We start from the raw sequence: 25,999 nt of genomic DNA on the forward strand, positions 1-25,999 counted from the left end.
GCTCTGACATGCACTGTCAACTGTGGGACCTTATATAGACAGGTGTGTGCCTTTTCAAATCATGTCCAATCAATTGAATTTACCACAGCTGGACTTCAAGTTGTAGAAACATCTCAAGAATGATCAATGGAAACAGGATGCACCTGAGCTCAATTTCGAGTCTCATAGCAAAGGGTCTGAATACTTATGTAAATAAGGTATTTGTTTTTTATTTTTAATACATTTGCTAACATTTCTAAAACCTGTTTTTTCTTGCTCATTATGGGGTACTGTGTGTAATTGAATCCATTTTAGAATAAGGCTGTAACGTAACAAAATGTGGAAAAAGTCAAGAGGTCTGAATACTTTCAGAATGCACTGTATTTAGGAAACCTGTTCCCAAGTATGCCCCCCCCAAAACAAATTGACATTTGTGATCGTGTCTCACTGTAATCAAGATATGAAATTATTGTATTAGAAAATAATCAAATTTTGGGCTTAGCAGTGTACAAAATATTATAATTATGTTATGGCCTCTTGACCATTCTCTCCGACAAAAATTGTCCCGCAGGTGAATCTATTTGCCCACCCCCGACCTAAGGCCCAACCCCCCGATCTAAGGTCTAAGGCCCAACCCCCCGATCTAAGCCCCCTCCCCCCCCGGACCTAAGGCCCACCCCGACCTAAGGCCCAACCCCCCCCCCCCCTTGACCTAAGGCCCAACCCCCCCCCCCCGACCTAAGGCCCAATTGTGTTTCAAGGTGCTACCATGTGTGGGCAGTACAGGTGGTTCAGGTTGGAAGTAGGGGTAGTCCTAAAGTTGACAAGTTATCCCATCTAACAAAGCTGTTTAATTTCACGTTCCCCTCATGTCAATGACCTAGCGTCGGACCAAAAGTCATTTTTGTCAGCGGTTTATTTTCAAAGTGTTAGTACCGATGTGTCTGCGTGTCAGCTCCACAGCGGCGTTCCGGTTGACGTTGGAGAGGAGGCCCAGGCAGAAGCGCTCTGAGTTGGAGGGGTCGGTGAAGCCGTCCACGGTGAGGGACGGCTGGGAGGCGTGGAAGGTCTCACCCACCCGCTGGTTCAGCTCGTAGTAGGAGATAGAACACCAGAAGGCTGGTTCACAGTACATCACAGGCTGTAGGTCTGACAGAGAGGAGAGACATGGGGAAACATTTTATTTAGATAGTCCCCAGTAGGATCCCCAGTAGGATGTTCAATAGGATGTTGAATTACTAACCCTTAACCTTTACCCCTACCCCTACCAAGATCATCTATATGGGACTATTCACAAAGTGTGAACGAGAGACTTGTTGTACTGTATCGCTTTGGCAACTTTGGATTGCTTCTTTCATGTAAACGATCAATTATATTTAACAGAGTAAAATACAGAACAGGAGCAGATAAGGAGAGAGAGAGGTGGGTAAGGACAGGGGGGGGGAAGGAGAGAGAGGTGGGTAAGGACGGGGGGAGGAGAGAGAGAGAGAGAGATGGGTAAGGACAGGGGGGAGAAGAGAGGGAGAAGTGGGTAAGGACAGGGGAGAGAGAGATGGGTAAGGACAGGGGAGGGAGAGGTGGGTAAGGACAGGGGGGAGAGGAGGGAGAGGTGGGTAAGGACAGGGGGGAAGGAGAGAGAGGTGGGTAAGGACAGGGGGGAAGGAGAGAGAGGTGGGTAAGGACAGGGGGGAAGGAGAGAGAGGTGAGTAAGGACAGGGGGGAAGGAGAGAGAGGTGAGTAAGGACAGGGGGGAAGGAGAGAGAGGTGGGTAAGGACAGGGGGGAAGGAGAGAGAGGTGGGTAAGGACAGGGGGGTTGGAGAGAGAGGTGGGTAAGGACAGGGGGGAAGGAGAGAGAGGTGGGTAAGGACAGGGGGGAAGGAGAGAGAGGTGGGTAAGGACAGGGGGGAAGGAGAGAGAGGTGGGTAAGGACAGGGGGGAAGGAGAGAGAGGTGGGTAAGGACAGGGGGGAAGGAGAGAGAGGTGGGTAAGGACAGGGGGGAAGGAGAGAGAGGTGGGTAAGGACAGGGGGAGGAGAGAGAGAGAGGTGGGTAAGGACAGGGGGGAGGAGAGAGAGGTGGGTAAGGACAGGGGGGAGGAGAGAGAGGTGGGTAAGGACAGGGGGGAGGAGAGAGAGGTGGGTCAGGACAGGGGGGAGGAGAGAGAGGTGGGTCAGGACAGGGGAGAGGAGAGAGAGGTGGGTAAGGACAGGGGGGAAGGAGAGAGAGGTGGGTAAGGACAGGGGGGAAGGAGAGAGAGGTGGGTAAGGACAGGGGGAGGAGAGAAGTGGGTAAGGCCAGGGGGAGGAGAGAGAGCTGGGTAAGGCCGGGGGAGGAGAGAGGTGGGTAAGGCCAGGGGGAGGAGAGAGAGCTGGGTAAGGCCAGGGGAGGAGAGAAGTGGGTAAGGCCAGGGGGAGGAGAGAGAGCTGGGTAAGGCCAGGGGGAGGAGAGAGAGCTGGGTAAGGCCGGGGGAGGAGAGAGGTGGGTAAGGCCAGGGGGAGGAGAGAGAGCTGGGTAAGGCCAGGGGAGGAGAGAAGTGGGTAAGGCCAGGGGGAGGAGAGAAGTGGGTAAGGACAGGGGGAGGAGAGAGAGCTGGGTAAGGCCAGGGGGAGGAGAGAGAGCTGGGTAAGGCCGGGGGAGGAGAGAGAGCTGGGTAAGGCCGGGGGAGGAGAGAGAGCTGGGTAAGGACAGGGGGAGGAGAGAGAGCTGGTTAAAGAGAAGGAGGGAGGAGAGAAGTGGGTAAGGCCAGGGGGAGGAGAGAGAGCTGGGTAAGGACAGGGGGAGGAGAGAGAGCTGGTTAAAGAGAAGGAGGGAGGAGAGAAGTGGGTAAGGCCAGGGGGAGGAGAGAAGTGGGTAAGGCCAGGGGGAGGAGAGAGAGCTGGGTAAGGACAGGGGGAGGAGAGAGAGCTGGTTAAAGAGAAGGAGGGAGGAGAGAAGTGGGTAAGGCCAGGGGGAGGAGAGAAGTGGGTAAGGCCAGGGGGAGGAGAGAGAGCTGGGTAAGGACAGGGGAGAGGAGAGAAGTGGGTAAGGCCAGGGGGAGGAGAGAGAGCTGGGTAAGGACAGGGGGGAGGAGAGAGATGGTTAAAGAGAAGGAGGGAGGAGAGAAGTGGGTAAGGCCAGGGGGAGGAGAGAGAGCTGGGTAAGGACAGGGGGAGGAGAGAAGTGGGTAAGGCCAGGGGGAGGAGAGAAGTGGGTAAGGCCAGGAGGAGGAGAGAGAGCTGGGTAAGGACAGGGGGAGGAGAGAGAGCTGGTTAAAGAGAAGGAGGGAGGAGAGAAGTGGGTAAGGCCAGGGGGAGGAGAGAAGTGGGTAAGGCCAGGGGGAGGAGAGAGAGCTGGGTAAGGACAGGGGGAGGAGAGAGAGCTGGTTAAAGAGAAGGAGGGAGGAGAGAAGTGGGTAAGGCCAGGGGGAGGAGAGAGAGCTGGGTAAGGACAGGGGGAGGAGAGAGAGCTGGTTAAAGAGAAGGAGGGAGGAGAGAAGTGGGTAAGGCCAGGGGGAGGAGAGAGAGCTGGGTAAGGACAGGGGGAGGAGAGAGAGCTGGTTAAAGAGAAGGAGGGAGGAGAGAAGTGGGTATGGCCAGGAGGAAAGGTAGAGAAAGAGGGATACAATGTGAAGGTATAAAGATAGAGGGAAGAAAAAGGGAAACAGAAGTGAGGAGAAAGACATAGCTAGAGATAAAGATGGAGGGAGATAACAGCAGAGCCAGGGAAGCAGAGGATATAAAGATGGAGGGAGACTGAAGAGAGAGATAACAGCAGAGCCAGGGAAGCAGAGGATATAAAGATGGAGGGAGACTGAAGAGAGAGATAACAGCAGAGCCAGGGAAGTAGAGGATATAAAGATGGAGGGAGACTGAAGAGAGAGATAACAGCAGAGCCAGGGAAGCAGAGGATATAAAGATGGAGGGAGACTGAAGAGAGAGATAACAGCAGAGCCAGGGAAGCAGAGGATATAAAGATGGAGGGAGACTGAAGAGAGAGATAACAGCAGAGCCAGGGAAGCAGAGGATATAAAGATGGAATATGGAATAAGAAAAGAGAGGGAGAAAAACAAAAAAGGTCAAAGTCTGCCAGTTCCCAGAAGCACAACCAAGAAATGTGGGAACTCAGCCCTCACGCGGAGACAGTGGAGACAACGGCAAATTACAGGGTTCCGTTACCAAAACATTCAGCAAACGCTTGCACAGTTCTCGTAACAGCAAAGATGTATTTTTACTTTTCCATTCTAACTACTTCCAACATTTGCCTTTGAAGTACAGTGAACTGTCTGGGCCCATGTGAAGGCCCAGTCTATTTGAAGTACAGTGAACTGTCTGGGCCCATGTGAAGGCCCAGTCTATTTGAAGTACAGTGAACTGTCTGGGCCCATGTGAAGGCCCAGTCTATTTGAAGTACAGTGAACTGTCTGGGCCCATGTGAAGGCCCAGTCTATTTGAAGTAGAGTGAACTGTCTGGGCCCATGTGAAGGCCCAGTCTATTTGAAGTAGAGTGAACTGTCTGGGCCCATGTGAAGGCCCAGTCTATTTGAAGTAGAGTGAACTGTCTGGGCCCATGTGAAGGCCCAGTCTATTTGAAGTACAGTGAACTGTCTGGGCCCATGTGAAGGCCCAGTCTATTTGAAGTACAGTGAACTGTCTGGGCCCATGTGAAAGCCCAGTCTATTTGAAGTACAGTGAACTGTCTGGGCCCATGTGAAAGCCCAGTCTATTTGAAGTACAGTGAACTGTCTGGGCCCATATGAAAGCACAGTCTATTTGTTTTTTTTCTATGGTAGCTTGGGCCAGAAACAGTGATTTAATAAACAACAGGATATTATTATTGATGTCAGTGTGGGCTGACTGAGTTGGCCACAGCTCTGGGCTCAGATGGGACCGACACAAAGGCCTTTCATGAGCAGACCGGGTTTCCTCTGTTACAATACAGAGCAGTGGACTGGCTTCCCGAGGGAGGGCTGCGGTGCAACGCTTTTCAGCCACACACACACACACACACACACACACACACACACACACACACACACACACACACACACACACACACACACACACACACACACACACACACACACACACACACACACACACACACACACACCTAGCAATTTATGTTTTTATTTTTTGTTCGAGGTAACTGCACCAAAAAAATAAATTCTCATGCCCTCTCATCTCTCTGCAGCAGACAATTGGTGAGCAATATGTTGGGAATATCAAATTGCAGTATTGAATCACAGTACATACAGAATGTGCACCTATGTATGGTGATAATATTGTATTGTGAGGTCCCTGGCCATACCCAGTCCTACCGCTTACATAAATTGCTGTGTGTTGGAGACACTGGGTTTGGTGACAGGTTGGGTGAACTGGTGTCCATGCTGTGGTTCATCAGGTGATCACTGGTCTCTCCATCTTCACTGAGATAGCCAGGTGGAGGAGTCTCTGAAACACACACACGATTAGTAAACCACAGCAAATAGAGTAAACAATGATTGGTTGGTAGGTTCCTTCTAATAACATGTACCAAAGGCTCCTACACTGCTCCACATATGCATATTAACAACTCCCTTTATCATTGTGCTCTCGAACTTTTATTCAGGGAAGGGAAGGAGAACCCAGTAGAAAACAGGCTGAATGTATTGACCGAGTTGGTTCTCCTCCTGACAGGCTGAATGTATTGACCGAGTCCTCCTGACAGGCTGAATGTATTGACCGAGTCCTCCTGACAGGCTGAATGTATTGACCGAGTTGGTTCTCCTCCTGACAGGCTGAATGTATTGACCGAGTTGGTTCTCCTCCTGACAGGCTGAATGTATTGACCGAGTTGGTTCTCCTCCTGGCAGGCTGAATGTATTGACCGAGTTGGTTCTCCTCCTGGCAGGCTGAATGTATTGACCGAGTTGGTTCTCCTCCTGGCAGGCTGAATGTATTGACCGAGTCCTCCTGACAGGCTGAATGTATTGACCGAGTTGGTTCTCCTCCTGACAGGCTGAATGTATTGACCGAGTCCTCCTGACAGGCTGAATGTATTGACCGAGTTGGTTCTCCTCCTGACAGGCTGAATGTATTGACCGAGTCCTCCTGACAGGCTGAATGTATTGACCGAGTTGGTTCTCCTCCTGACAGGCTGAATGTATTGACCGAGTTGGTTCTACTCCTGACAGGCTGAATGTATTGACCGAGTTGGTTCTCCTCCTGACAGGCTGAATGTATTGACCGAGTTGGTTCTCCTCCTGACAGGCTGAATGTATTGACCGAGTTGGTTCTCCTCCTGACAGGCTGAATGTATTGACCGAGTTGGTTCTCCTCCTGACAGGCTGAATGTATTGACCGAGTTGGTTCTCCTCCTGACAGGCTGAATGTATTGACCGAGTTGGTTCTCCTCCTGACAGGCTGAATGTATTGACCGAGTTGGTTCTCCTCCTGACAGGCTGAATGTATTGACCGAGTTGGTTCTCCTCCTGACAGGCTGAATGTATTGACCGAGTTGGTTCTCCTCCTGACAGGCTGAATGTATTGACCGAGTTGGTTCTACTCCTGACAGGCTAAATGTATTGACCGAGTTGGTTCTCCTCCTGACAGGCTGAATGTATTGACCGAGTTGGTTCTCCTCCTGACAGGCTGAATGTATTGACCGAGTTGGTTCTCCTCCTGACAGGCTGAATGTATTGACCGAGTTGGTTCTACTCCAGAGAGCCTGTAACAGGGGGGTCAACTTGTCCTCCAGAGGTAGTAACAGATCATGTCCTGGTCTGGTCTCCACGAGGCAGTCTGCTTCTGATGGCCTCTCAAGCCACCACAGACACCATTTGTGCCAGGCAGAGGCTGCCCACCTCCTCTGGACTCAGTGTGTGTGTGTTTGGCAACTGTTCATCCAGTCTGCTGATGTAGCTCGCACCTCTGCTAGAGTCTGTCTGAAGGTAGGGGTCTACGTGGCTGTCACCCAAACTCCCTGAGAAGGAAGGAGAGGGGTCTACGTGGCTGTCACCCAAACTCACTGAGAAGGAAGGAGAGGGGTCTACGTGGCTGTCACCCAAACTCCCTGAGAAGGAAGGAGAGGGGTCTAGGTGGCTGTCACCCAAACTCCCTGAGAAGGAAGGAGAGGGGTCTACGTGGCTGTCACCCAAACTCCCCGAGAAGGAAGGAGAGGGGCCTAGGTGGCTGTCACCCAAACTCCCTGAGAAGGAAGGAGAGGGGTCTAGGTGGCTGTCACCCAAACTCACTGAGAAGGAAGGAGAGGGGCCTAGGTGGCTGTCACCCAAACTCCCTGAGAAGGAAGGAGAGGGGTCTAGGTGGCTGTCACCCAAACTCCCTGAGAAGGAAGGAGAGGGGTCTAGGTGGCTGTCACCCAAACTCCCTGAGAAGGAAGGAGAGGGGTCTAGGTGGCTGTCACCCAAACTCCCTGAGAAGGAAGGAGAGGGGCCTAGGTGGCTGTCACCCAAACTCCCTGAGAAGGAAGGAGAGGGGCCTAGGTGGCTGTCACCCAAACTCCCTGAGAAGGAAGGAGAGGGGTCTAGGTGGCTGTCACCCAAACTCACTGAGAAGGAAGGAGAGGGGTCTAGGTGGCTGTCACCCAAACTCACTGAGAAGGAAGGAGAGGGGTCTAGGTGGCTGTCACCCAAACTCCCTGAGAAGGAAGGAGAGGGGTCTAGGTGGCTGTCACCCAAACTCCCTGAGAAGGAAGGAGAGGGGTCTAGGTGGCTGTCACCCAAACTCCCTGAGAAGGAAGGAGAGGGGTCTAGGTGGCTGTCACCCAAACTCCCTGAGAAGGAAGGGAGGGGCAGGGCGTCCCCCTCCCGGGGGGAGGGGCCGGTGGCTGTCACCCAAACTCCCTGAGAAGGAAGGAGAGGGGCCTAGGTGGCTGTCACCCAAACTCCCTGAGAAGGAAGGAGAGGGGCCTAGGTGGCTGTCACCCAAACTCCCTGAGAAGGAAGGAGAGGGGTCTAGGTGGCTGTCACCCAAACTCCCTGAGAAGGAAGGAGAGGGGTCTAGGTGGCTGTCACCCAAACTCCCTGAGAAGGAAGGAGAACTAAAGGAAAAGTGACTGGATAAAATCCCTTGGCTGTCACAACTAGACTGTGTGAGAGTGGGCAGACAAGACCAAATCCCAGACACTGAGCTGTGTGAAACAAGGTCATGCATTGCAAACTCTTGGCCAGTCTCCCCTACTCACCTGTCTTGTCCGCTTCAACCGGATTTTAACTTGTTTTAAGACTTTTCTCACCGACCTTACATTCATTTTAAACTTGTCTCACGTAAACCAGTAAGGCTTTCCTATAACATGCTTCATAAATCCTGACTGGTCTCACCTGCTCTAGGAATCTGTGTGAGGACTAGTTTCACCCCCTTTACCACTGGTCTCACCAGTAATATGACTGATATCGCACCTGGTATGTAGACTTGTCTCAGCAATAATATGACTGATATGTAGACTTGTCTCAGCAATAATATGACTGATATGTAGACATGTCTCAGCAATAATATGACTGATATGTAGACTTGTCTCACTAGTTATATGACTGGTATGTAGACTTGTCTCACTAGTTATATGACTGGTATGTAGACTTGTCTCAGCAGTAATATGACTGGTATGTAGACTTGTCTCAGCAGTAATATGACTGATATGTAGACTTGTCTCAGCAGTAATATGACTGATATGTAGACTTGTCTCAGCAATAATATGACTGATATGTAGACTTGTCTCAGCAGTAATATGACTGATATGTCACCTGGTATGTAGACTTGTCTCACTAGTTACATGACTGATATATCACCTGGTATGTAGACTTGTCTCACTAGTTATATGACTGATATATCACCTGATATGTAGACTTGTCTCAGCAGTAATATGACTGATATGTAGAGTTGTCTCAGCAGTAATATGACTGATATGTCACCTGATATGTAGACTTGTCTCACTAGTTACATGACTGATATGTCACCTGGTATGTAGTTGCTCTGTGGCTCGATGCCGGCGGGGAAGTTGGTGTTCTCTGGGATGGAGTGGCTGTAGTCGTCCAGAGGAGGAAACTCACTGGGGATGTCTGTGTGTCTGGGAACCAGCACAGGAGGCAGCACTGCAGACACACACACACACACAAAGAACACAATTAGACGCCACACACAAACACAATTAGACACCACACACACACACAATTAGACACCATACACACACACACAAACACAATTAGACACACACACACTTAGACACCACACACACACACAATTAGACACAAGCACAAAGAACACAATTAGACACCCCACACAAGCACAAAGAACACAATTAGACATCACACACAAACAGAAAGAACACAATTAGACATCACACACACACAGACAAACAGAAAGAACACAATTAGACATCACACACACACAGACAAACAGAAAGAACACAATTAGACATCACACACACACAGACAAACACACAAACACAATTAGACATCACACCCACACAGACAAACACACAAACACAATTAGACATCACACACACACACAGACAAACACACAAACACAATTAGACATCACACACACACAGACAAACACACAAACACAATTAGACATCACACACACACAGACAAACACACAAACACAATTAGACATCACATACACACAGACGAACACAAAGAACACAATTCGACATCACACGCACAGAAACACAAAGTACACAACTAGACATCACACACACACGCACACAGAAACACAAAGAACACAAATGCACAGACACGGTGCATTGTTTCTCTAACACACTAAAAGGTATAGGTAGCCTCAACTGTCATTTATGAAAACGTAAAAGAGCTGAGCCTCTCACACCTGTCAAACTAGTAGTAGGCACAGAGCCAATACATTTACAAGATGTGCAATACATGTTAGTGAGGTGAAGCTGAGTGAACCTCTGGTGGTTTTTAATGAAAGGGGACAGTTTTTCGTACCTGGCGTCTCCACCCTCTGGTAGTGGTATGGGTTGACACACACCTCATCCTTCTTGGTGTGGAAGGCGTACTCACAGAGCTCCACGGCCCGCAGCTCGTGGTGGGACTGCAGGTCGGGCCAGCGCCACAGACGGCAGTAGATGACGTGGGGGAGGCCCTTCCTGTGGGACACCTGTAACCGTCCATCCAGAGACCTGGAAGAGACAGAGAGGTTTGTTTTGTTGTTACTGCTTTGGACTTATAAGTTCATCAACTTGTTTGCCTTTTGGCACGTTGCTTGAATAGTTTGCTGTTCTTGAAAATGGCCAAGAAGGCCAACTCCAAAAAGGTAAGTTCACAATCTCACGACTGCGAGTGTACAGAGAAGATCCCACCCCATACACTGAGTATAGGCAAAAACATTTCACCCTCCCCACCCACAATTATATACATTCTACCATTGGTCCGGAGAGAAGAGTGTGCAATTTTATACAATACATGAAATGGGTTTCCATGGCCGAGCAGCCGCACACAAGCCTAAGATCACCATGAGCAATGCCAAGCGTCAGCTGGAGTGGTGTATAGCTCACCACCATTGGACTCTGGAGCAGTGGAAACGCGTTCTCTGGAGTGATGAATCACACTTCACCATCTGGCAGTCCGACGGACGAATCTGGGTTTAGCGGATGCCAGGAGAATGCTACCTGCCCGAATGCAGTGCCAACTGTAAAGTTTGGTGGAGGAGGAATAATGGTCTGGGGCTGTTTTTCCATGGTTTGGCCCATTAGTTCCAGTGAAGGGAAATCTTAACACTACAGCATACAATAACATTCTAGACGATTCTATGCTTCCAACTTTGTGGAAGGACCTTTCCTGTTTCAGCATGCCCTGTGCACAAAGTGAGGTCCATAAAGAAATGGTTTGTCGAGATCGGCGTGGAAGAACTTGACTGGCCTGCACAGAGCCCTGACCTCAACCCCATCGAACACCTTTGGGATGAATTGGAACACTGGCTGCGAGCCAGATCTAAATCGCCCAACATCAGTGCCCGACCTCACTAACGCTCGTGGCTGAATGGAAGTAAGTCCCTGCAGCAATGTACCAACATCTAGTGGAAAGCTTTCCCAGAAGAGTGGAGGCAATTACAGCAGCAAAAGGGAGGAACAACTCCATATTAATGCCCATGATTTTGGAATGAGATGTTGGACTAACAGGTGTCTACATACTTTTAGTAATGTAGTATATACAGTTGAAGTTGGAGGTTTACATACACCTTAGCCAAATACATTTAAACTCTGTTTTTCACAATTCCTGACATTTAATCCTAGTAAAAATTCCCTGTCTTAGGTCAGTTAGGATCACCACTTCATTTTAAGAATGTGAAAGGTCAGAATAATAGAAAATAATGATTTATTTCAGCTTTTATTTCTTTCATCACATTCCCAGTGGGTCAGAAGTTTACATACACTCAATTAGTATTTGGTAGCATTGCCTTTAAATTATTTAACTTGGGTCAAACATTTCGGGTAGCCTTCCACAAGCTTCCCACAATAAGTTGGGTGAATTTTGGCCCATTCCTCCTGACAGAGCTGGTGTAACTGAGTCAGGTTTGTAGGCCTCTTTGCTCGCACAGGTTTTTTCAATTCTGCCCACAAATGTTCTATTGGATTGAGGTCAGGGCTTTGTGATGGCCACTCCAATACCTTGACTTTTTTGTCCTTAAGCCATTTTGCCACAACTTTGGAAGTATGCTTGGGGTCATTGTCCATTTGGAAGACCCATTTGCGACCAAGCTTTAACTTCCTGACTGATGTCTTGAGATGTTGCTTCAATATATCCACATAATTTTCCTGCCTCATGATGCCACCTATTTCGTGAAGTGCACCAGTCCCTCCTGCAGCAAAGCACCCCCACAACATGATGCTGCCACCCCCGTGCTTCACGGTTGGGATGCTGTTCTTCGACTTGCAAGCCTCCCCCTTTTTCCTCCATTATGGCCAAACAGTTATATTTTTGTTTCATCAGACCAGAGGACATTTCTCCAAAAAGTACGATCTTTGTCCCCATGTGCAGTTGCAAATCGTAGTCTGGCTTCTTCCTTGCTGAGCGGCCTTTCAGGTTGTGTCGATATAGGACTCGTTTTACTGTGGATATAGATACTTTTGTACCTGTTTCCTCCAGCATCTTCACAAGCTCCTTTGCTGTTGTTCTGGGATTGATTTGCACTTTTTGCACCAAAGTACGTTCATCTCTAGGAGAAAGAACACGTCTCCTCCCTGGCCGGTATGACGGCTGCGTGATCCCATGGTGTTTATACTTGCGTACCATTGTTTGTACAAATGAACATGGTACCTTCAGGCATTTGGAAATTGCTCCCAAGGATTAACCAGACTTGTGGAGGTCTACAATTGTTTTTCTGAGGTCTTGGCTGATTTCTTTTGAATTTCCCATGATTTCAAGCAAAGAGGCACTGAGTTTGAAGTTAGGCCTTGAAATACATCCACAGGTACACCTCCAATTGACTCAAATGATGTCAATTAGCCTATCACAAGCTTCTAAAGCCATGATATCATTTTCTGGAATTTTCCAAGCTGTTTAAAGGCACAGTCAACTTAGTGTATGTAAACTTCTGACCCACTGGAATTGTGATAGAGTGAATTATAAGTGAAATAATCTGTCTGTAAACAATTGTTTGAAAAATGTACTCGTGTCATGCACAAAGTAGATGTCCTAACCGACTTGCCAAAACAATTGTTTGTTAACAAGAAATTTGTGGAGTGGTTGAAAAACTAGTTTTAATGACTCCAACCTAAGTGTATGTAAACTTCCGACTTCAACTGATATATAGAAATATAGATATATCTATCTATTATAGAAGGGGGGGGGGGGGCGCCAGTTGCCCATCCCTGGGCTGACTATATAACATGTATTAAATATGCTCATGTTGCTCTGTCTCATTCTGATGCACCCTGATTTAGGATCCCAGTAGCAGAGGGAGGCTGTCTTGGCCACAGAAGACCAGTTACTAGGTTACAATAGTGACAGGGTTTCTCCCCATGGCCATCTGTTGTCAATGAAACATGTAGACCACTCAGCCAGGGTACATGTAGGGGAAACAGCCTGCACTCTTGAATTGAACTGAACAAAAATGATTCCATTATAACCATGTAAACATTCAAACCACTACCAATGGAATCAAAAATGTTCCTTCATAGAATTTCAGACAGTCAGAAAGACATCTTCACAGCGTATAAAATCAAACTACACAGCAGTCACACCACAGCTTGTGAATGTTTGGTTTAATACAACCCCTTATTGTCATGGGTCAGAGCTGTGTGATAAGGGTTTTAGGTCTAATAATAATAATAGTGGCAATGATATCACTAACTCAGAGACAGGAAGTGTAAAAGGAGAAGCTACACATGGCTTTCAGCTTGTTATTAGTAGGAGACCTTGTGGTGGGGGTTATGAAATGTGCAGCTGATTCATCACGACTGAATTTCACCTTTTTTGTAACTTTAATGTTAATTCTCTGGTTACAATTACATGGTCGAAATTCTGACGTGAATTATTACCATCTTGGTAAAGAGATATTATCCTGCTGATGGTCCAAAGCAAACAATGAGAGAACATTAGGTCATTTCATGTCATTTCAGCCAGCCATGACACCCACCATCTCAGATTGTTCTGAAATAGTTTCTGTAGTTAGAAACAGATTGCCATTCCTGAAACATTTTATCGCAGAGAAATTCAGCTAATTGATTGCAACCAAATTGGCCATTTGAATTTTAATATTCAGTAAATATAATACCCAACATCCAATTTGGACCAAACTTCTTCCTACAAATGAGTAAGACACGAAGAATCCATTAATTTTTTCAAAAGACACCCAAGGACCCTATGACAATCCAACAACCAGTATACACTATCAGTTCTCTATATTTGACAAGGAGTATGGAGCTGCGGCTTGGAGTATTGTTTCGTCATCCTATGTAATATATTTTCTGTGCATCTGGTGATGTTTTTTTAGAGGTCGACCGATTAATCAGCATGGCCGATTAATTAGGGCCGATTTCAAGTTTTCAGAACAATCCGTAATCTGCATTTTTGGACGCCGATTATGGCTGATTACATTGCAATCCACAAGGTGACTGCGTGGCAGGCCGACCACCTGTTACGTGAGTACAGCATCAAAAGGACCTGGTGGCTGCAAGGAGCCACGGTAAGTTGCTAGCTAGCATTAACCTGTTGGGGGTAGGGGGCAGTATTTGCACGGCCGGATAAAAAACGTACCCGATTTAATCTGGTTATTACTACTGCCCAGAAACTAGAATATGCATATAATTATTGGCTTTGGATAGAAAACACCCTAAAGTTTCTAAAACGGTTTGAATGGTGTCTGTGAGTATAACAGAACTCATATGGCAGGCAAAAACCTGAGAAGATTCCATGCAGGAAGTGGCCTGTCTGAAAAGTTCTTGTTCTTCTTGGCTCTCTTTAATGAAAACTGAGGATCTTTGCTGTAACGTGACACTTCCTACGGCTCCCATAGGCTCTCAGAAGGCGGGAAAAAGCTGAATGATGTAATTCCAGCCACTGGCTGAAAAACATTAGCGCTTTTGGTAAGTGCTCTATCAGAGGACAATGGGACGGAGGCGCGTGCACGAGTCGACCCCATGTTTTTATTTTCTCTCTTTGAACCTAAACACGCTTTTCCGGTCGGAATATTATCGCTTTTTTACGATAAAAATGGCATAAAAATTGATTTTAAACAGCGGTTGACATGCTTCGAAGTACGGTAATGGAATATTTAGTAATTTTTTGTCACGAAATGCGTCGTGCGCGTCACCCTTCTTTACCATTCGGATAGTGTCTTGAACGCACGAACAAAACAGAGGATATTTGAACATAACTATGGATTATTTTGAACCAAACCAACATTTGTTATTGAAGTAGAAGTCCTGGGAGTGCATTCTGACGAAGAACAGCAAAGGTAATAACATTTTTCTTATAGTAAATCTGACTTTGGTCAGGGCTAAACTTGGTGGGTGTCTAAATAGCTAGCCCTGTGATGCCGGGCTATCTACTTAGAATATTGCAAAATGTGCTTTTACCGAAAAGCTATTTTAAAATCGGACATAGCGAGTGCATAGAGGAGTTCTGTATCTATAATTCTTAAAATAATTGTTATGTTTTTTGTGAACGTTTATCGTGAGTAATTTAGGAAGTTTGCGGGGGGTATGCTAGTTCTGAACGTCACATGCTAATGTAAAAAGCTGGTTTTTGATATAAATATGAACTTGATTGAACAAAACATGCATGTATTGTATAACATAATGTCCTAGGGTTGTCATCTGATGATCAAAGGTTAGTGCTGCAGTTAGCTGTGGTTTGGGTTTATGTGACATTATATGCTAGCTTGAAAAATGGGTGTCTGATTATTTCTGGCTGGGTACTCTGCTGACATAATCTAATGTTTTGCTTTCGTTGTAAAGCCTTTTTGAAATCGGACAGTGTGGTTAGATTAACGAGAGTCTTGTCTTTAAAATGGTGTAAAATAGTCATATGTTTGAGAAATTGAAGTAATAGCATTTCTAAGGTATTAGAATAACGCGCCACGGGATTCAACTGGCTGTTGAGTAGGTTAAAATATCTTATAAAAAACAATCAATCTTAACATAATCACTAGTTATCTACACATGGTTGATGATATTACTAGGTTAACTAGCTTGTCCTGCGTTGCATATAATCAATGTGGTGCCTGTTAATTTATCATCGAATCGCAGCCTACTTCAACTTCGCCAAACGGGTGATGATTCGCTGCACCAATGTACCTAATCATAAACATCAATGCCTTTCTCAAAATCAAAACACAAGTATAGATTTTTTAAACCTGTGTCACTTCTCTTGCCTTCAGTGCAAGCAGAGTCAGGGTATATGCAGCAGTTTGGGCTGCCTGGCTCGTTGCGAATTGTGTGAAGACCATTTCTTCCTAACAAAGACCGTAATTAATTTGCCAGAATTCTACATAATTATGACATACATTGAAGGTTGTACAATGTACAATGTAACAGCAATATTTAGAGACTTAGGGATGTCACCCGTTAGATAAAATATGGAATGGTTCCGTATTTCACAGAATAAAATGTTTTGTTTTCGAAATAATAGTTTCCGGATTTGACCATATTAATGACCTAAGGCTTGTTTTTCTGTGTGTTTATTATAATTAAGTCTATGATTTGATATTTGATAGAGCAGCCTGACTGAGCGGTGGTAGGCAGCAGCAGGCTCGTAAGCATTCATTCAAACAGCATTTTCCTGAGTTTGCCAGCAGCTCTTAGCAATGCTTGAAGCACAGCGCTGTTTATGACTTCAAGCCTATCAACTCCCGAGATTAGGCTGGCAATACTATAGTGCCTATAAGAACATCCAATAGTCAAAGGTATATGAAATACAAATGGTATAGAGAGAAATAGTCCTATAATAACTGGGAATATTGAAGACTCATGTTAAAAGGAATCACCAGCTTTCATATGTTCTCATGTTCTGAGCAAGGAACTTAAACGTTGGCTTTTTAATTTTTTTTTTAATATTTACATGGCACATATTGCAATTTCACTTTTTTCTCCAACACTTTGTTTTGCATTATTTAAACGAAATTGTACATGTTTCATTATTTATTTGAGACTAAAATGATTTGATTTATGCATTATATTAAGTTAAAATATGTGTTCATTGGTTATATATATATATATATATATATATATAAATAAAAGCCAATTAATCGGTATCGGCTTTTTTTGGTCCTCCAATAATCGGTATCGGCGTTGAAAACTAGAGGTCGACCGATTATGATTTTTCTCCCTGTTAGGGTTCAACCTGGTCCCCCACTAAGCTCTTTAGAAGCCTGTAGGTCAGCAGGAGAGTCTCAGTGGAGCAACGAGGAGTCTGGCCGGCTAACCAGTGACCTCACCGTATCAACGCTCCATGCTGTAATGTGATTGGAGGAGCCTTCAGTGGTACTCAGCCAGACTGAGCGCGTGTGTGTTCGTCTCAGCCAACTACTGTGCCTCCGGAGGGAAAAACATCAGGGCCTTTAATATTTCATAACAGCTTTTCACTGTCTTGGCATTTTGGGAAAGGGGAGGGGGGGATGTTACAAGCAGAATCCGCCTGTGTGTGGTGGAGGAGAACAGGTGTGTGTGTGTGTGTGTGTTGGGATTCAACAATGTTGCTTTAAACCAAATTAAGTAATTAAACCATGAAAACCTAGGTGTGTGTGCGTGCGTGCGTGTGTGTGTGTGTGTGTGTGTTGGGATTCAACAATGTTGCTTTAAACCAAACTAAGTAATTAAACCATGAAAACCTAGGTGTGTGTGTGTGTGTGTGTGTGTGTGTGTGTTGGGATTCAACAATGTTGCTTTAAACCAAACTAAGTAATTAAACCATGAAAACCTAGGTGTGTGTGTGTGTGTCCAACAGCAGAACATCTATAACATACAGTCCCTAATCAGAAATTGCATTGTCACACAGAGCATTCAGTTCTCTCTCCCGACGAGCTCTCGGTCCTGCTCAAACACATCCTCCGGTTCTTATTAAACAAAAAGTTATTTCACACAGCGCATGGCACAGGGCAAGGGCCCCTTTTATGAGCCCCAATTGGCTGAAAAGGAGTCAGTGGGTTGCTGTTGCCACAGCCCATAAACGAGCAGCCATTTCCTGGGGCTTTGCACATCAGTGAGTCCTGTGGCCATCATAAAGAATTAAGGTTAATGGAGGGCTGGGTTAGCTCAGCTCACGCTCTCGTGGTCTGTCTGTGTCTGTGTGTGTGTGTGTGTGTGTGTGTGTGTGTGTGTGTCTGTGTCTGTGTGTGTGTGTGTGTAACTATCCTTGTGGGTACCAGAAGTCCTCACAAGGATAGTAAAATAAGGAACATTTGGATAAGTGGGGACATTTTTCCGGTCCACACGAGGAAAAATGATATTTTAGGCTTAGGGATTACATTTAAGGTTACAATTAGGTTTATAATTAAGGCTATGGGTTACAGGTAGGTTTAGGAGTTATGTATAGTTTTAGGGTTATAATTAAGGCTATGGGTTACAGGTAGGTTTAGGAGTTATGTATAGTTTTAGGGTTATAATTAAGGCTATGGGTTACAGGTAGGTTTAGGAGTTAGGTATAGTTTTAGGTTTATAATTAAGGCTATGGGTTACAGGTAGGTTTAGGAGTTATGTATAGTTTTAGGGTTATAATTAAGGCTATGGGTTACAGGTAGGTTTAGGAGTTAGGTATAGTTTTAGGTTTATAATTAAGGCTATGGGTTACAGGTAGGTTTAGGAGTTAGGTATAGTTTTAGGTTTATAATTAAGGCTATGGGTTACAGGTAGGTTTAGGAGTTAGGTATAGTTTTAGGTTTATAATTAAGGCTATGGGTTACAGGTAGGTTTAGGAGTTATGTATAGTTTTAGGTTTATAATTAAGGCTATGGGTTACAGGTAGGTTTAGGAGTTAGGTATAGTTTTAGGTTTATAATTAAGGCTATGGGTTACAGGTAGGTTTAGGAGTTAGGTATAGTTTTAGGTTTATAATTAAGGCTATGGGTTACAGGTAGGTTTAGGAGTTAGGTATAGTTTTAGGGTTATGGGTTAAGGGGTTAAGGTTAGGCTTGGGAGTGTATTTGAGTCAGTGTAGTATTTTCAAAAAGCGTATCAAATACATTCAACTACTTGTTTTTTTTAAAAACTGAAACTAACTAGATAATCTTTAGTTATCTGAATAACTGTTTTGAAATGTATTGAAAAGTAATAGAAATACAAACCCAGGTGTGTGTGTGTGTGTGTGTGTGTGTGTGTGTGTGTGTGTGTGTGTGTGTGTGTTTTGTAACTGCGTCTCAGGCCCATGCTCTACAGTGGGTGTATTCCTTTGGGGTTTAGGCTGGGGGTGGACACTGAACATGGAACAGACAAAAACATCCTATTCACCAAAACTATTACAGTGTGTGGAAAAACCACATTTACAGCAGAACTGTGCAGATACAACGTTTGGTAACAGAATAAACCAGAGGGAGATTTTACCGTCATTTCCAGTAACTGTTTTTAGTGTTATTCACTATGGTAATTGTTAAAAGTAGTCTTTATGCATAGAATTGTTTGGTTTGTTAAACTTTGAAAATTAATAGTTTTTGTTTGGCATACATTTTAAAGTGAAAAATCTGAGTCTCTGCGTAATTCTGTTACCTTGGAATTGCCCATTCCCTGACTTAGTCCTTCACTGGGACACTACTCTCATCACTGCACCCACGTTCAGCTTTCTGGTCTGGACCAACTCAGGTCCAGGAAACACAAGACACAGATTCAGACGCAGACTTAATGTGCTGTTCTAACGTGAGGGATCCCACTTCCACAGTCCAGGGAGGAAGGAAGGGACCGTACAACAAGCCCTAGACAAAAACGCCAACAACTTCACATACAGCCACTGAGTCACTGTTCAAGACATTTACCACAGCGATAGAAGTGAGTGAAACGTTGCCCAGAACAATCCCCAGCCATTCATAACATGCCACCGTCCCTGAGTGACTACCATGTTGTTGGAGGGACCATACCGAGCCCCAGACAACCTCACACTCTTCAAATATGCTTTGTGAGTATGTGGAGCGCGTTGTGTTTCAAATATGCTTTGTGAGTATGTGGAGCGCGTTGTGTTTCAAATATGCTTTGTGAGTATGTGGAGCACGTTGTGTTTCAAATATGCTTTGTGAGTATGTGGAGCACGTTGTGTTTCAAATATGCTTTGTGAGTATGTGGAGCGCGTTGTGTTTCAAATATGCTTTGTGAGTATGTGGAGCGCGTTGTGTTTCAAATATGCTTTGTGAGTACGTGGAGCGCGTTGTGTTTCAAATATGCTTTGTGAGTATGTGGAGCGCGTTGTGTTTCAAATATGCTTTGTGAGTACGTGGAGCGCGTTGTGTTTCAAATATGCTTTGTGAGTATGTGGAGCGCGTTGTGTTTCAAATATGCTTTATGAGTATGTGTTTCAAATATGCTTTGTGAGTATGTGGAGCGCGTTGTGTTTCAAATATGTTCCAGGGTGGTTGTGGAGGAACGGCTTGACCTCGTATGCCCTGCCGGTGGTGGTGGGCTATAACTCTGACAAGACATGAAAGATGGATCGGGTGCTGGGGAATGGAAAACACCAAATGGGTTGAGGAAGGATCCGGAGTCCAAGCCCTCCATGGACCCAGGCCAGCAGAACAGTTATTGCCAGGCCCTAGGTATGGCTGTGTGACTGAGGCTAGTTACGCTGACTGACACTCTCAGGGGGGGGAAACAGACCATATACAACAGTAATATCATTACAGTGACAGAAACTGGGTAAACAAGTACATGACCTTCCACCAGCCTACTTTCAAAAGCCTATCTAGAGTGTATCTAGGGGGAAAACTAGTGAGAAGCGGTGAGTCACTAGGCCTAGCTAGGACCAGGGTTATTCATGTTTAGCCCCACAGCGGTCCTGATTCCATTCCTATACAGCTAGGCCTAGCTAGGACCAGGGTTATTCATGTTTAGCCCCACAGCGGTCCTGATTCCATTCCTATACAGCTAGGCCTAGCTAGGACCAGGGTTATTCATGTTTAGCCCCAGAGCAGTCCTGATTCCATTCCTATACAGCTAGGCCTAGCTAGGACCAGGGTTATTCATGTTTAGCCCCAGAGCAGTCCTGATTCCATTCCTATACAGCTAGGCCTAGCTAGGAGCAGGGTTATTCATGTTTAGCCCCAGAGCAGTCCTGATTCCATTCCTATACAGCTAGGCCTAGCTAGGACCAGGGTTATTCATGTTTAGCCCCAGAGCGATCCTGATTCCATTCCTGTAGAGCTAGGCCTAGCTAATGGAGCAGGGTTATTCATGTTTAGCCCCAGAGCAGTCCTGATTCCATTCCTATACAGCTAGGCCTAGCTAGGACCAGGGTTATTCATGTTTAGCCCCAGAGCAGTCCTGATTCCATTCCTGTAGAGCTAGGCCTAGCTAGGAGCAGGGTTATTCATGTTTAGCCCCACAGCGGTCCTGATTCCATTCCTGTAGAGCTAGGCCTATAGCAGCGTTACAGTATAGCCTGGTATACACCCAACACTTACATGCCACTTCAGCTATCAGAATACGAAGACAGCATTGAAAAGACGGATCTAGGCCCACAAAAGTTGCATTGGCTAGAGTTATTCTAACCTGTTTGCAATCCCTTTAGCTTTGCTTGCTGGCTTGCCGGCTAGTTACAGAGGTCAGCTGGCTAGATGGCTACAGTAGTTGGCTACTACCATTAAGTTATGTTATCAGATGTAGCCTGTTCCACCGTTTGCAGAATGCATTCAGGCATTTGAATAAAGCGTGACCGTTTACAATCCGTTTACAATGTGGACATTTAACCTAGGGTAGGGGGCAGTATTTTCACGGCCGGACGAGAAACGTACCCAGATTAAACGGCCTACTCCTCGGGCCCAGGAACTAGAATATGCATATTATTAGTAGATTTGGATAGAAAACACTCTGAAGTTTCTAAAACTGTTTGAATGATGTCTGTGAGTATACCAGAACTCACATGGCAGGCAAAAACCTGAGAAAAATCTAACCAGGAAGTGGGAAATCTGGTGCTTGTAGACTTTTCAAGTCATTGCCTATCGAACACACAGTGACTTAGGGCTCATTTTGCACTTCCTAAGGCTTCCACTAGATGTCAACAGTCTTTAGAAAGTTGTTTGAGACGTCTATTGTGAACAGAGAGCGAACAGAGGAAGTTGGAAGTTGTTGACTCAGGAAAGCACATGAGTTCATTGGCGTGCATTCACGTGAGGGGTAGCTGTGTTCCAAAACGTTTTTCAAGACACTGGAATCGTCCGGTTGGAATATTATTGAAGTTCTAAGTTAAAAAGGCCCTAAAGATTGATGCTATAAAACGTTTGAACGGGGTGGAGGGGTTAGGGGTTGTGTGAGCGGGGTTCTCAGATTTAAGGGGTTGGTACAGCTGCTGCTGCTGGGGTGGAGGGGTTAGGGGTTGTGTGAGCGGGGTTCTCAGATTTAAGGGGTTGGTACAGCTGCTGCTGCTGGGGTGGAGGGGTTAGGGGTTGTGTGAGCGGGGTTCTCAGATTTAAGGGGTTGGTGGGGTGTGTATGTCTGCCTCAGATCAGAGACTCCGACTGGCCCGGGCTGAGCTGCACTAATCTGAGGGGGCAAAACAAACACTTTGAAGCACGAACAGTCACACACTGGCTACGGTTCTGTGCTCCAAGCGCCACTGACACACACACACACACACACACACACACACACACACACACACACACCCCTCTGTGGACCAAGGCCAAAACTTTGGCCACAGTATTCTTCAACTCACTCAGCACACTCAAAAGGAAGTTTGACTGGAAGAAAAACATCCACCAGGATACATCATTGTACTTATTTAAGATATTTAAATGAATGACAGTTTATTCACTAATAATCCTAATCCCGGTTGGTCTAGCCTATAGGCTATGCTTTGATATAGAATCTAGTTAGACTAAATATTCTATTTCTGCTCCCTCATAATGACTAACTACAGTCTAGCAACACAAAGACTACCTTGCCTGTCTCTAATGTCTATAAACTACAGGTAATGATCTACAATAACAGAACAGCCATGTCCTCATACAGAGAGCAGGGAGAGAGAGAGAACAGCCATGTCCTCATACAGAGAGCAGGGAGAGAGAGAGAGAACAGCCATGTCCTCATACAGAGAGCAGGGAGAGAGAGAGAACAGCCATGTCCTCATACAGAGAGCAGGGAGAGAGAGAGAGAACAGCCATGTCCTCATACAGAGAGCAGGGAGAGAGAGAGAACAGCCATGTCCTCATACAGAGAGCAGGGAGAGAGAGAGAACAGCCATGTCCTCATACAGAGAGCAGGGAGAGAGAGAGAGAACAGCCATGTCCTCATACAGAGAGCAGGGAGAGAGAGAGAGAACAGCCATGTCCTCATACAGAGAGCAGGGAGAGAGAGAGAGAACAGCCATGTCCTCATACAGAGAGCAGGGAGAGAGAGAGAGAACAGCCATGTCCTCATACAGAGAGCAGGGAGAGAGAGAGAGAACAGCCATGTCCTCATACAGAGAGCAGGGAGAGAGAGAGAGAACAGCCATGTCCTCATACAGAGAGCAGGGAGAGAGAGAGAGAACAGCCATGTCCTCATACAGAGAGCAGGGAGAGAGAGAGAGAACAGCCATGTCCTCATACAGAGAGCAGGGAGAGAGAGCGAGAGAACAGCCATGTCCTCATACAGAGAGCAGGGAGAGAGAGAGAGAACAGCCATGTCCTCATACAGAGAGCAGGGAGAGAGAGCGAGAGAACAGCCATGTCCTCATACAGAGAGCAGGGAGAGAGAGAGAGAGAACAGCCATGTCCTCATACAGAGAGCAGGGAGAGCGAGAGAGAGAGAACAGCCATGTCCTCATACAGAGAGCAGGGAGAGAGAGAGAGAGAACAGCCATGTCCTCATACAGAGAGCAGGGAGAGAGAGAGGGGAGAGAGAGAGAGAGAGCAGGGAGAGAGAGAGAGAGAGAACAGCCATGTCCTCATACAGAGAGCAGGGAGAGAGAGAGGGGAGAGAGAGAGAGAGAGCAGAGAGAGAAGGGAGAGAGAGCAGAGAGAGAGAGCAGAGAGAGAGCAGGGAGAGAGAGCAGGGAGAGAGAGAGAGCAGGGAGAGAGAGAGAGCAGGGAGAGAGAGAGAGCAGGGAGAGAGAGAGAGAGAGAGAGAACAGCCATGTCCTCATACAGAGAGCAGGGAGAGAGAGAGAGAGAGAACAGCCATGTCCTCATACAGAGAGCAGGGAGAGAGAGAGAGAGAGAACAGCCATGTCCTCATACAGAGAGCAGGGAGAGCGAGAGAGAGAGAACAGCCATGTCCTCATACAGAGAGCAGGGAGAGAGAGAGAGAACAGCCATGTCCTCATACAGAGAGCAGGGAGAGAGAGAGGGGAGAGAGAGAGAGAGAGCAGGGAGAGAGAGAGAGAGAGAGAGAACAGCCATGTCCTCATACAGAGAGCAGGGAGAGAGAGAGGGGAGAGAGAGAGAGAGAGCAGGGAGAGAGAGAGAGCAGGGAGAGAGAGCAGAGAGAGAAGGGAGAGAGAGAAGGGAGAGAGAGAAGGGAGAGAGAGAAGGGAGAGAGAGCAGAGAGAGAGAGAGAGAGAGAGAGAGAGAGAGAGCAGGGAGAGAGAGCAGGGAGAGAGAGCAGGGAGAGAGAGCAGGGAGAGAGAGCAGGGAGAGAGAGAGAGCAGGGAGAGAGAGAGAGCAGGGAGAGAGAGAGAGAGAGAGAGAGAGAACAGCCATGTCCTCATACAGAGAGCAGGGAGAGAGAGAGAGAGAGAACAGCCATGTCCTCATACAGAGAGCAGGGAGAGAGAGAGAGCAGGGAGAGAGAGAGAGCAGGGAGAGAGCAGGGAGAGAGCAGGGAGAGAGCAGGGAGAGAGCAGGGAGAGAGAGAGAGAGAGAGGAGAGAGGATAGAGAGAGGAGAGAGGATAGAGAGAGCAGGGAGGATAGAGAGAGCAGGGAGAGAGAGAGCAGGGAGAGAGAGAGCAGGGAGAGAGAGCAGGGAGAGAGAGCAGGGAGAGAGAGCAGGGAGAGAGAGCAGGGAGAGAGAGCAGGGAGAGAGAGCAGGGAGCGAGAGCAGGGAGCGAGAGCAGGGAGCGAGAGCAGGGAGCGAGAGCAGGGAGCGAGAGCAGGGAGCGAGAGCAGGGAGCGAGAGCAGGGAGCGAGAGAGAGAGCAGGGAGCGAGAGAGAGAGCAGGGAGCGAGAGAGAGAGCAGGGAGCGAGAGCGAGAGAGAGCAGGGAGCGAGAGCGAGAGAGAGCAGGGAGCGAGAGCAGGGAGCGAGAGCAGGGAGAGAGAGCAGGGAGAGAGAGCAGGGAGCGAGAGCAGGGAGAGAGAGCAGGGAGAGAGAGCAGGGAGAGAGAGCAGGGAGAGAGAGCAGGGAGAGAGAGCAGGGAGAGAGAGCAGGGAGAGAGAGCAGGGAGAGAGAGCAGGGAGAGAGAGCAGGGAGAGAGAGAGCAGGGAGAGAGAGAGCAGGGAGAGAGAGAGCAGGGAGAGAGAGAGCAGGGAGAGAGAGAGCAGGGAGAGAGAGAGCAGGGAGAGAGAGAGCAGGGAGCGAGAGAGCGAGAGAGCAGGGAGCGAGAGAGAGAGAGCAGGGAGCGAGAGAGAGAGAGCAGGGAGCGAGAGAGAGAGAGCGAGAGAGAGAGAGAGCAGGGAGCGAGAGAGAGAGAGAGCAGGGAGCGAGAGAGAGAGAGAGCAGGGAGCGAGAGAGAGCGAGAGCAGGGAGAGAGAGAGAGCGAGAGCAGGGAGAGAGAGCGAGAGAGAGCAGGGAGAGAGAGCGAGAGAGAGCAGGGAGAGAGAGCGAGAGAGCAGGGAGAGAGAGCGAGAGAGCAGGGAGAGAGAGCGAGAGAGCAGGGAGAGAGAGCGAGAGAGCAGGGAGAGAGAGCGAGAGAGCAGGGAGAGAGAGCGAGAGCAGGGAGAGAGAGCGAGAGCAGGGAGAGAGAGCGAGAGCAGGGAGAGAGAGCGAGAGCAGGGAGAGAGAGCGAGAGCAGGGAGAGAGAGCGAGAGCAGGGAGAGAGAGCGAGAGCAGGGAGAGAGAGCGAGAGCAGGGAGAGAGAGAGAGCGAGAGAGAGAGCAGGGAGAGAGAGCGAGAGAGAGAGCAGGGAGAGAGAGAGCAGGGAGAGAGAGCGAGAGAGAGAGCAGGGAGAGAGAGCAGGGAGAGAGAGCGAGAGAGAGAGCAGGGAGAGAGAGCGAGAGAGAGAGCAGGGAGAGAGAGCAGGGAGAGAGAGCAGGGAGAGAGAGCGAGAGAGAGAGCAGGGAGAGAGAGCGAGAGAGAGAGCGAGAGAGAGAGCAGGGAGAGAGAGCAGGGAGAGAGAGCGAGAGAGAGAGCAGGGAGAGAGCAGGGAGAGAGAGAGCAGGGAGAGAGAGCAGGGAGAGAGAGCAGGGAGAGAGAGCAGGGAGAGAGAGCAGGGAGAGAGAGCAGGGAGAGAGAGCAGGGAGAGAGAGCAGGGAGAGAGAGCAGGGAGAGAGAGCAGGGAGAGAGAGCGAGAGAGAGAGCGAGAGAGAGAGCAGGGAGAG

At 47.4% G+C, this 25,999-nt stretch overlaps 1 protein-coding gene across 1 annotated transcript in view; it reads right to left on the bottom strand.

The window, feature by feature from the left end:
• Positions 1-25,999, bottom strand: part of LOC106595007 (SMAD family member 3) — a 64,218-nt gene that overhangs the window by 15,001 nt on the left and 23,218 nt on the right. Inside the window, exons 2-5 of the mRNA XM_082969743.1 lie at positions 9,896-10,089; positions 8,909-9,043; positions 5,283-5,408; positions 916-1,128 (exon numbers count right to left, since the gene is read on the bottom strand). Coding sequence (XP_082825869.1) covers positions 916-1,128; positions 5,283-5,408; positions 8,909-9,043; positions 9,896-10,089 — 668 coding nt within the window. The remainder of the gene's footprint in view (positions 1-915; positions 1,129-5,282; positions 5,409-8,908; positions 9,044-9,895; positions 10,090-25,999) is intronic.

The sequence above is a fragment of the Salmo salar genome, chromosome 26, assembly GCF_965601325.2.
Source record: "Salmo salar chromosome 26, fSalSal1, whole genome shotgun sequence".
NCBI lineage: Eukaryota > Metazoa > Chordata > Actinopteri > Salmoniformes > Salmonidae > Salmo > Salmo salar.